General features: G+C 27.7%; 2 protein-coding genes across 2 annotated transcripts; both read left to right on the top strand.

Annotated features, from left to right (window-relative positions):
* The first annotated feature begins 865 nt into the window (after window positions 1–865).
* LOC123296117 (juvenile hormone acid O-methyltransferase-like) lies at window positions 866–2,676 on the top strand. Its single transcript, XM_044877578.1, has 3 exons — window positions 866–1,255; window positions 1,353–1,633; window positions 2,498–2,676. The coding sequence occupies exons 1-3, from the start codon at window positions 888–890 to the stop codon at window positions 2,674–2,676; spliced, it is 828 nt and encodes a 275-aa protein (XP_044733513.1). The 5' UTR covers window positions 866–887.
* Window positions 2,677–8,769: 6,093 nt separating this feature from the next.
* Window positions 8,770–10,019, top strand: LOC123295332 (juvenile hormone acid O-methyltransferase-like). The gene is made up of 3 exons (XM_044876640.1): window positions 8,770–9,159; window positions 9,462–9,742; window positions 9,810–10,019. Exons 1-3 carry the CDS (start codon window positions 8,792–8,794, stop codon window positions 9,977–9,979), a joined length of 819 nt encoding a protein of 272 aa, XP_044732575.1. The 5' UTR covers window positions 8,770–8,791; the 3' UTR covers window positions 9,980–10,019.
* Window positions 10,020–13,011: the final 2,992 nt, after the last annotated feature.

Here is a 13,011-nt window from a genome sequence, read left to right as displayed (position 1 = left end):
TTTTGAACAGAACATTGAAAATTTTCTGCATTTTTCGAGTGTCTGCCAATCGAAAAAAGGGAAGTTGATATTCTGCATAGAATTAATCTACGAATGCCAAACGAAGGCTGACTCAAGAAAATAAGGTTTCTTTTTGGCTCACTTCTGCTTTGAGAGCTTATACTACAATGACTTTGTTTTAATATATACTTTATTAAATTTTTCAAAAAGTTCATAATTTGTAAAATTTTTTTAAATTTTAATTCAAAATGAATTCTAAAATACTTATACTTTTATTTTTGACTCAAAACATAGCTTGATTTCAGCTTGAAATTTAAGAAAATTCATAGAATTTTAAATACAAAATTAACTAATTTCTTGTTATAAACTAATAACATATTTTTACTTTAAAGATTGTGATTAATAAAATTATTAATTAATAGCTGGTTTTCTATATAGTTAAAATTACTGCAAAATGAGCTTTGGAAAGCCAATATTTCCGCCATATACTCTAATACAAAACGTATAACCGGAAAAGTTAGAAATCAAACTCCATAGTCAATTATCTGAAACGAATTTATCGTTTTGTTAAAAAAAAAAACAAATTTATTTTGTTACGTTTTAGTGAATCCATTAAATAATCGTATATAGATTGTTTATTGGACACACAACTTCTTCATGTGACCCCAAGTACCCACCAAAATTAAACTTATATATAAATATCCATGGTATACTTGCGATGATCCTATTCGTTCATAAACTATCGAAGAGTACGAAAGGCTTATTACCGAAAATCAAACCAAAAAAATTAACTTTTATTTATTTTAAATTTTTGTGTGTAACTTTGAGAAAAATTTTATTTTTTGTATTGTTGTTTTTTTTTTTTTTTTCAATAAAATATTTCAACAATGAATAATGCAAATTTATACTCTTCGTCGAATTCGTTACAAAAAACTGATGCCAAATATGTTATCGATAATTATTTTGAAAATATTAAATGGTTATCAAACGGTGGTGATATATCTTTAGATATTGGCTGTGGGGATGGTGAAATTACTTCGGAATTATTATTAAATAATATGCCAAATACACACGGAATGATTATTGGTACAGATATTTCATGCGAAATGATTAAACATGCAACAATTGCTCATCAAAATACAAAATTACAATTTCGACAATTAGATATTAGCACAAAAATGTTACCAAAACAGTTTTCTGGAAAATTTGATCATGTATTTTCATTTTATTGTTTACACTGGATTCAAGATCAAAGGTAAATTTTCATTTTATATGAAGTTTATTCATAGATTAAATTTACAGTTAAGTATATACAGTTGCATACTAATAATAATTATTTTTTCTTTTTGTAGGCAAGCTTATCAAAATATTTATGATTTATTGAAACCAAAAGGTGATGTGTTAGTTACATATCTCGCTAGTAATCCATTATTTTCCATATATGAATCAATTTCTAAACTTGGAAAATGGCAATCATATATGCAGGATTATGATAAATATATTTCACCATTTCAAAAGAGTTTGTATCCTGAGAAAGAATTGAAACAAATATTAAAAAATATTGGATTTGAAGTGGAATTATGTAAACGAGAAACGCGAACATTTGTTTACGAGGATTTAATAACTTGGAGAAGTATGTACTTATTATTTTCAAAATATAAAAATTTTACCGTAAATGATTTCTAATTTTTTTTGGAACTGTATTTACCGTTACCTACTGTATTGGTAACGATTTAGCTGTCACAAAACAGAAAACTTATGAAATTACTAAATTAAGTTTTCGGTTGATTATGAGAGCTTTTCTTCGTGAGTTTTCACGTTAAAGGTTGAAATTTTGTAAGAATGGGGAAAACAAATTTTCTAAATACAGGCGTCAAAAGTCAAATTTCGATTGGTCAATTCGAACGGGGTATACAATTTTAATCGATAAAAAAAGAGTCTTGCATATTTATAATAAAAGAGTAGCATAAAATGTTATGGGGAAAATTTTTTCGAAGCATATTTTCAAAAATGTTTTAAATCGTTTTATTGTTATACGAACGACATTTTAAACACTTTATAAACCGGCTGAGAAATAATATCTTAAGTGAGTAATTTATTTTCTTTTTATTTATAAGCAATTTTATTACATATATGATATATAAATTACATTATGAACAAAATTAAATCTTAATATTATTTATCTAGCCTGCTTTTTCCACAGTGGTATATTTATAGACCGTGAGTCTATTTTTCGTATGGGCACGAAAAATAGGCTAGAAAAATACTATATAAGATTCTATTTTATATGTATTGCAAGTTGCTTATGGAAAAAAAATCGTACAAACTTTTAATAAATCTATTTCTATTAATATAATAATTTGTTTGCAAAAATACGTACTTTAAAAGCGTTTAAACTCTCTACGAATTTAAGTAATATTTTATTTGTTAAAAAAATATTTCACCGAAATTTTGTATTAAATTTTGCAAAATTAAAATATTTTTATTATTTTTCCAGAATCAGTTAAAGCAGTAAACCCTTTTATTGAACGTATACCAGAATCTAAGCGAGATGAATACATTGATGAATATTTGGAAGAAATTATAAAACGAGATTTAATATCAGAAAATAATAATCAAATACAAATTAACACACCATATGAGCTGCTTGTAGTATATGCTCAAAAAAGAATGTAATTTTTATGTAATTATTATTTTATTTTTAATAAGTTTTGTTTAGTTTATTTAATTTAAAATATACATATATATTATTTAAGAAAAATGTATTTACTTTTATTTTTCACAACCGATTGACACTATTAATAAATAACAGTAAAACCCAATTAAATTCGAGACCCTTGGAAATGGTGAAATGGGGGTTGATTTTAGGGGTTGAAACCGCCGGGGTTGAAAAGATCTCTATAATAAAAAATTTAAAAACTTTTGTACGGGACTTTTTTAACATAATGAGGTTAATTTCATGAGAAAATCTGTTTTTTTCGTTTTTTATTTTTTCTCGTTTTATTTTCATGGCGAAAGTGTTTCTTTTTTATTACTGAATGAGCATGAATTTTTATGAAACCGAAAAAAAATTTTTGATTTTAGATTTTTCAAATTTTCGTTAAAATTGCTCACTTTATTAAAGAAAAACTCTTGATGTATTTTTCGATTTCTATACGCTGTCCGTTTCTATATTTCTAAAGAGGAGTGAGTTGGATTCTGAAGGTTTTAGCCCTTGCGTACAAAAATGGGACACTATTACAGAAAACGGAGATATTATCGACAATTATACATATATACAAGTTCAAGTTAGAATTTAACATGCATATATTTTTATATAAAAGATATGTGATACTTATTTTAGCTGGAGTTTAAGGACGGAAGACTAGCGGTCCACGTTCTAGAAGTCAATGGATTAGCATCTTAAAATTAATGCTTCTAATGATTTGTTTAGCATATGGCTAATAATATAATACATACAAATAAAAGTGATGATTCATAAATTATCTTCAAGAGATTTGAAGCTGGGCAATTTCAATTTTAAGAAAAAGACTACTATACGTTCGTTATATTTCTATTTCTTTACAGACAATTTATATTATAATTTTATATTATTATCAGAATCAGACATAAATTACCATTATATCTTTACTTATCCAACTGTAGAATGGAGAAAACCTTCGGCATCCGAAATGAAACTTTAGAAACTTCTATTATTAAATTTCGATTTAAAAAATATTACGTAAAAATAGGTTCTAGCCCCCCCCCCTCAATATAAGGGTATGTAGAGATTAATTAACCCTCCCTCCCCCTCGGGACCCTTACGTAATTATCAATGGCAAAAAAACAACTTTATAATCAATAGTTCTTAATGGCTAGTACAAGTGCGGACTTTGAAGGAGCAATCAAAACAATTGCCTCCTTCAAAAAGTCAGGAAGTTGTAATACATAATACAATTATTATGGATAGTTCGTAAAGGAGTTCAATTTCTCCAATCAAAACCTCTGAAACTTGTAGATCGTTTAATAGCAAAATCAACAACAATTTCTTGTCTTTGGATTATTTATAGAAATAAGGACACAAAAACATAAAAATTCACCATATCAGACGATTAGATGAGTTTATTTTTTTAATAGTTCTAAAATCGCAAAGAAACAAAAGCTTTTTGTACAAAATTTTAGACGATATCTCAAAAACTACTTACTAATTCGTTAAATGTACCCGATTTTGTACTTTTTGGGTCAAAATGACCACATTTATCAAGTTTTATCAAATTCCAAAATCAGGAAATTTTATTTTCTTCCGATTCGGATAAAAATCATTTTTCAGGGTAATTTAGACCCGACAAAAACAAAAATACTCTTGACGGTTTGAGGAATAGTTTTTGAGCAATCTTCAAAATTGTTAATTTTATATAAGTAACAAAAAGAAAAAAACTAAATAAACGACAGTTAGTGCCCAGCTCAAAGTAAATTTTAGTATTAATTAGCATATTATTAATGAATTTGAAATTAAATATGCACCAAATTAAAGAGTGTATATATAAACGCATTCTTTAAACGATGCAAAAATTTAATTTTTCGCCATAATAAAATTATTATAATTTTTGGATTTTTAATTTCTGTGCAATGTACAATCCAATTTTGTACTCTAATTCAAATATTTTACAAAGACGAGATGCAAAATATCTCACTGATAATTATTTTAAATACATTAAATGGTTACCAAATGGAGGCGATGTATCTTTAGATATCGGTTGTGGGGATGGTGGAGTTACACATGAATTTTTTTTAAACAACATGCCAAACTCAATCGAAACGATTGTTGGCACAGATCTTTCATCAGAAATGATTTTTCATGCTGCGATTTCTCATCAACATTCAAAAATGCAATTTGAACAGCTAGATATTGGTGGAAAATCTTTGCCGAAACAGTTTATTGGAAAATTTGATCATGTATTTTCTTCCTACTGTTTACACTGGCTTCATGATCAAAGGTAAATTTTCTTCTTTTCTGTTTTAAAAGATTTTATGTAAATTACTTTTTTTGTTGATCAATCTGTTTTTTTCAAATTTTGGTATCAAAATTTAGACTTAGCAAATATCCTAATTCCAATAGTATTCCTGGAATAATATAAACAAGGTTTTTTTAAGTTTCATCAAAATCCACAAAATTGATTTTAATTTAAATTCGTTCCAACATAATTTCATAGTATCTGGATAGCTTTGCTCGTCATTTTATTTATTTATTTATTTGGTAAATCGAAACCTAACTAGATCGATTTATCATCGAAGCCTCCTGCATACTAAATTTCATACAATTCGTTGGAACCGTTTCCGATATTCCTGGTATATAAAAATTTAAAGTTAGTTTAAATAAATAAGATAGATACTATATAATTTTTCAATAATTATAAACGAAAATTATTTGCAGGAAAACATTTCAGAATATATATGACGCATTAAAACCGAACGGTGATTTACTTGTATCATATTTAGCAAACCATCCATTATATTCACTATTTGAAACCGTTTCTAAATTTGCAAAATGGAAATCGTATATGACAGATTGTAACATACGAATACCTCCCTATCAAAAATGTTCGAATACTGAAGAAGTGCATAAACAAATTCTAGAAAGTATTGGATTTGATGTTAAAATATGTAAATGTGAAAAGCGAACATTTCTTTATAAAGATTTAATGTCTTGGAGAAGTAAGTAAAGTTTGTTTTTATTACAGGAATATTTTTTAATTTTAAGTTTCCCCCTCTCTCTCTCTCTCTCTCTCTTTCTCTCTCTTTCATTAGTTTTTTCAATATCAAACTTTCTGATTTCCAACCTCTTTTCAATAAAAATTAGTGCGTGCCAAGTTGAGATTATTGCAATTAATGATAATTTGTTTCCAGAAACTATGGAAAGTGTAAACCCGTTCATTAATCGAATACCGGAATCAAGTCGAAAAGAATATATTGATGATTACATGAACGAAAGTCAGAAATGTGGATTAATATTAGAAAATAATACTGTTAATACTCCGTATGAATTACTTATTGTTTATGCAAAAAAAGGGTATAGTTAGCTAATAGTTACTTATCTGGAAAAAGAAGATTCAAAAGTACTAGACCGGTAGTAATTATACTTATGAAATTAAACTAGAATAATAATTTATTTAAACAAATTATATAACTATTTTTTGTATAACCAATGCGGTCATTAATAAAGTTTCAGTATTATTACTTATAAGTGCAGGCTCTGGATGGGGTTGAATGTGCAAAATATGAGTACCACATTTTGTCAATTGATTCTTGATCTGAAAAGCCTATAGATTAATATTCTGGATCTCGCCAGAAACCCCATTGGTCTACTTTTTGCATACTCCCCCCCTCCATAGAAACAGTTAAATGACATTTTTTTGAATCAAGTAAAAGTTACTCTAGGTTCTATGGGTCGATTTTCGAGATATTAACAGTTTAATGTTTGGAAAAACTCCAAAACATGACATTTTAAAAGCTGAAAAACTGGGCTCACAATTATATTTTTGAGCTTATAAAAATTCTAAAATAATGTTTGAACATCCTTTATGAAGTTCTGAAGAATAATTACAGATTCTGCAATTCTAAAGGCTCAACCTTTAATTCTTAAAAGATGTTATAATTCTTATTAATAACAGTGTGTAATACAGAAATATTTCGTACCTCTGTCTTATTTATTGTTAATAATGGGAATTAAACATCTTTTTAAGAATTGAAAATTGAGCCTCTAGAATGAAGTAACCTGTATTACTCTTCAGTACTTCATAAAGGATGTTCAAACATTATTTTAGAATTTTGATAAGCTCAAAAATGTAATTCTGAGTCCCGTTTTCCAGCTTTTAAAATGGCCTCTTTTGGAGTTTTTCCAAATATTAAACTGTTAATATCTCGAAAATATCTCGAATATCTCGATTTTTTCATCTCCGTGAATCTACCTGGCACCCCTTGTGTCTATGTCTATAATGAATGTATTGTGTCTTTAATGAATGGTAAAGTAAACGCACCCCGAATTTTGGGACCGGGTGACACGCACGCTTTACACTCCCATGTAAAAACGATCCTGTTTCCATACTGAACTGTGTCCCATCTTCCCTTCTATCTTCCAGGTAGTTAATAAATTATTTTCTAATTTTTAACTAGCACTTTTTCTTCTGTAGCGCCTTAACAACTTAAATGAACAATAACAGCATTGTAATATATTGCAAAGCAATAAACAGGCGACAATGTGAAGTAAATAAAACAGTAAAAGCGCTACGGAGATTACCGAATACCCCCGAAAAGTTGATCAGCTTGGCCGAATAGTCGGCCTTTTTTCATTCGACTAATCGGCTAGTTGGCTAGTCGGCCAAAGTCATAGTCGGCACATCTCTAATGCTGATTTAAATAATAATTCCAATAAATAGATTGTCTATAAAATTACTGTTCAATAGCTTCTAATCAACCACTGTTATTACTGACTCTTGATCGCAACTCACAAAGTTCAAAGTCACAATAAAACTAAAAATATCTTTTCACTTTACCGTCTAACAACAAAACACACAAACTAAACCCGTTAAGTTATATTATTCTACGAGCAGGCCCGTAGCCAGACCTAACTATTAGTGCAAGCACAAAGTAACAAAAGACGGGCAGCAGATTTCTGAACTAGTGCAAAGTTTAGGTAATTTTTGAAAATTATTTTTCAGTACAATGCCAATTTCACTTGTTTAATAGTGAATTAATTTCAGTACTTATTTTCATGAAAAAAAGAAATATTGGGACATTTTGAGTATTAGTTTATCCTTGGACGGGCTAACAAGTCGCAAGTACGGGCATCAAACACGCCCGTGCGTGACTGCGGGCCTGTCTATGGAGCTAAAACTCTTATCTATACACCCCCTTTCGGGTGATTTTTAATCATAACACCACAGATTCAATTAATAGACAACATTTGGTGCCCAACTCCATGGGATTCCCCAAAGGGGAGCAGGTAGATGAATAAGTCCACTCATTCGCTAAAAGTAACATCCTACTGAATTCAAAATTCGATTCCACACTCAAATTTTCATTTTCATTGATCAAACTGGTCAACAGAATATAAAACGTGTCGAGTTTGAGTTCGGAGATGATTAACATAGGTCAATTGGGTCTGTCCGTCTGTCTGCCTGTGGACACGATAACTCAAAAATGAAAAGAGATATCAAGCTAAAATTTGTATAGCGTGTAAAAAATGAATATAAGTTCATAACTGAGCAATAAAGATCAATTGGGTCTTGGATACGTACAAATGCTTAAAAGCTAATGTGAAAGTATTTACAAATCTAATAATCAAAAGTTTCAGAGTATTTTACAGTATAAAAACAGTCGGTTCATCCGTCACCGTAATTAGAATATACGGATTTTGAAGAATGTTTTGCATAAGGTGATGAAAAAATATTTGTAAATAAATGTATCTTCCTCAAAAAATTATTACCTAGTATTGCTTTCAAATTTCACTTCATCACTTGTATAAGAAAAGCGCTAAAGTTCTTTATTCTTTTTTTAGCAAACATGGAAGCTGCACTTGTACCTTTCAGGTTGTCCCCCTTCTGGTCCATTGGCTAGCGACGCCTCTGTCCAGCTCAATGCAAATATTATTGTTATTAATATTATATAATATTAATATTAATGAATTTGAAATTAAATATATGCACCAAAATTAAAAAAAGTATACATAAACGTATTCTTTGAATGACACGAAAATTTAATTTTTAGCAATAATAAAATTATTATAATTTTTTGAATTTTTAATTTCTGTGCAATGTACAATCCAATTTTGTACTCTAATTCAAATATTTTACAAAGGCGAGATGCAAAATATCTCACTGATAATTATTTTAAATACATTAAATGGTTACCAAATGGAGGCGATGTATCTTTAGATATCGGTTGTGGGGATGGTGGAGTTACACATGAATTTTTTTTAAACAACATGCCAAACTCAATCGAAACGATTGTTGCCACAGATCTTTCATCAGAAATGATTCAACATGCTGCAATTTCTCATCAACATTCAAAAATACAATTTCAACAACTAGACATTGGTGTAAAAACTTTGCCGAAACATTTTATTGAAAAATTTGATCATGTATTTTCTTCCTACTGTTTACACTGGCTTCATGATCAAAGGTAAATTTTCTTCTTTTCTGTTTTAAAAGATTTTATGTGAATTACTTTTTTGCCGATCTATCTGTTTGCTTTAAATATTGAAATCAAAATTTAGACTAAGCACAAATGCTTGGCTCGCACATGTTAAATTGTTCTTATTTATGTATTATGGCTATGATATTCCTAATTCCTGTGATATTCCTGGAATAGTGAAGAAAGTTTCATCAAAATCCATCAAATTGGTTTTAATTTAAATCCGTTCAAACATAATTTTATATTTAATTTAATTTTATAATAATATTATAAACAAAAATAATTTGTAGGAAAACATTTCAGAATATATATGACGTATTAAAACCGAACGGTGATTTACTTGTATCATATTTAGCAAATCATCCATTTTATTCACTATTTGAAACCGTTTCTAAATTTGAAAAATGGAAATCTTACATGACAGATTGTAACATACGAATACCTCCCTATCAAAAATGTTCGAATACTGAAGAAGTACATAAACAAATTCTAGAAAGTATTGGATTTGACGTTAAAATATGTAAATGTGAAAAGCGAACATTTCTTTATAAAGATTTAATGTCTTGGAGAAGTAAGTACAGTTTGTTTTTTTAAACAGGAATATTTTTTAAACTTTTCCAATGATAATTTGTTTTCAGAAACTATAGAAAGTGTAAATCCCTTCATTAATCGAATACCGGAATCAAGTCGAAAAGAATATATTGATGATTACATGGCCGAAAGTCAAAAATTTGGATTAATATTAGAAAATAATACTGTTAATACTCCGTATGAATTACTTATTGTTTACGCAAAAAAAAGAATATAATTTTTATCTGTAGGAAAATTTAGATGTTTTAAACCGGAAACAGTACCTATACTATAATAAAGTTTAAGTATTTTCACTTAAGGCTGTACTATAAAAAAGTTTTTCCCTAAGTTTTTATTTCGACATGAATAGTTCACTTTCTCCCCCTATTTATACCATGCAGATATGTATGAAATATATCAAGATATACTAAATTTGGTCCCAAGTTTGTAACGCTTAAAAATATTGATGCAACGAACAAAAATTTGGTATTGTTGTGCATAAAATCAAATAATTAGTATATTTCCGGTTGTCCGTCTGTCTGTCGATAAACACGATAACTCAAAAACGTAACGAGATATCAAATTTTTGTAGCGTTCTCAGAGCGTAAAAAGAGAGGTTGAGTTCGTAAAAGAGCAACATATATAGGGCAATGGGGTCTTGTTAACTGTTTGAGATAGAACAAAAGTTTAAATATAAAAAATGTTGCTTATAAAAAAATAAACAACTTTTGCTTGAAACGATTTTTTCGTAAACATTACTGTTTACCAAGGAGAAAGCAAATTAGGTTATAACATTATATAGTATTTATTATATGAGAATATCAGTTATGTGTGTGTGACCCCACAAACGCGTTATATATACACGCGCAACTGTGGCTAACTAAGAGTAACTATCTGTCTTTACTTACATGACGTAAAAAACAAACGATTGCGTAATCAGCACTGTCTATACATAGTATTTCAACAATTAACTCAATCAATTATTTGTTTTCACTTTTTAAACATTTGAAAATTGTTTCAAAACTTTTTTTTTTATAAAAAAGGTTAAATTTCAAAACTAAATACGTATTTGCACATTGTACTAATGTAGTTAGTAATCAGTATAATAGTTCAAATAATTTTTAAAATAATTAATAGATACGATTATCACAATTTTATGAATTGTTTTGCGTAAGTATAATAAAAAAAAATTTGCAAAAAATAAAACCGACAAAAATATGCAAAAAAAGTATAAAAAAAATTTTAAACCGACTCCAATCAATCAATTTCCTTGTGAACATTAACGTTTTGAAGTCGACGCCAATGAATCAATTTTTAGCTAAGAATATGGTTAGCGTCGACTTCGAAACTTAATTGCTCACAAGGAAGTTATTGATTGGAATCGATAGTTTATTATTATTATATATTTTTTTGTCCATTTTTCATTTTCCATCGGTTCTTTTTTTTTGCAAAAACTTTTTATACTTTTTAGAGAGCTTAGGTCTACTTTCGTACGTAATAAATAAAGTCAGGTACACGTATTAGTCATAATTTAAAAAAACTACTGAACCGATTTTGATGAAACAATTTTGCGTTCAAGTTGAGAGTCTACCCTTTCAATTATTATTATATGCCTATTTTTCGACTAAGAATTATCAAAAGAATACGCTCTTAAACTATGGCCATCGAGTCACGAGTCATCTTATATTTGGGTTGACTCGAGAACCTCCAGCTTTTTCATCGGTTAAAAATCAATTTAGTGTTTTTAAGATATTTATATTTAATTAATATTTCTACTAGATGTAATTATGCATGAAAGACTTCTGCCTAGTATTTATATATAATGCCAAGTTACTAGAACAGTCAAATCTCTGATAAATTGTATAGTTTTTAATGCCTACAAAAGACTTTCTCGTTTTGCTTAACCATTTAGGATAAAAATCAGTTTCTGGAGTAATATGACTCTCTTGACGAGTGGGCAAATCGATTCTGATGTATTGACTAAGGCGTGCGAGGGATATGAATAATGATACCTCCTTTAATTCCGAGATCCTGGTCGTTGTTCACCCCCGAAATTCTTATAAAGGTATTAATTATTAATAGACGTAGAGTATCGAGTCATTTTTTACCATATGTAGTAATTTTAATTTTATAATGTAAGAACATTGATATCTATGGCACGCCATTTTACTATTTAATGTCCGAAAAAAAATGATCGTAATAATAATACATTATTATTATGTTATCATCATAATAATAATCATTTTCATTATGTACATAATTTTAATTCAATCATTTTTATTATGTACATAATTTTCATTTTTATTATGTACATAATTTTAATTATAACATTTTTATATGAAATAGTAAAATGGCGTGCCATATCAATTTCTATTATGTACATAATTTTAATACAATAATTTTTATTATGTACATAATTTTAATTCTCTATTTCCATTATGTACATAATTTTAATTCAATCATTTTTATTATGTACATAATTTTAATTCTCTATTTCCATTATGTACATAATTTTAATTCAATCATTTTTATTATGTACATAATTTTAATTAAATCATTTTTTTTAATCTAATTCAAATAAAATTAACTGATTTATTATTATGTTTCATAATAATAATAATACATTTTTATTATGTTATCATCATAATTTTAATTCTCATCTCTCTTTTCTCATCTTATCTTATATCAATCTCTCTTTTACTAAGATTTATTTTACAAAACATAAAATATAAAATATAAAATTTCTGATTGAAAAAACAAATTAATTAATTTTTTTCTCGATAAAAATTAGCCTATTAAATAGTAAAATGGAGTGCCATAGATATCTGTATAGAATAATTAAGTCTGATTAATTGGGTTTTTTATATGTAAATTAAACACGGTAATTTTTTAAGAGAGGTGGAATTTTGTTTTCAACTAATTACTTTTTCTTAAATTGTATCCGTCGAATTAAGTGACTTTTTTTTAAATTTAAAGTGTTGTTACAAACAGAAGTTTGTTTGAGAGATTAAAGTTGAATTGATTATTTTATGAGACATTAACTATTTTATTATAATTTTTTCAAATTTTTTTTAATTCGAAAAATTTTAATTTTTGTGCAATGAATAATCCAATTTTGTACTCAAATTCAAATGTTTTACCAATACGAGACGCAAAATATCTTATTGATAATTATTTTAAATACATTGAATGGTTACCAAATGGAGGCGATGTATCTTTGGATATCGGATGTGGGGATGGTGGAGTTACTCATGAATTTTTATTAAACAA

This window comes from Chrysoperla carnea, chromosome 3, assembly GCF_905475395.1.
Source record: "Chrysoperla carnea chromosome 3, inChrCarn1.1, whole genome shotgun sequence".
Classification (NCBI taxonomy): Eukaryota; Metazoa; Arthropoda; class Insecta; order Neuroptera; family Chrysopidae; genus Chrysoperla; species Chrysoperla carnea.
Note: the sequence above shows the minus strand (reverse complement) of the source record. Positions and strands in the feature narration are given on the sequence as shown.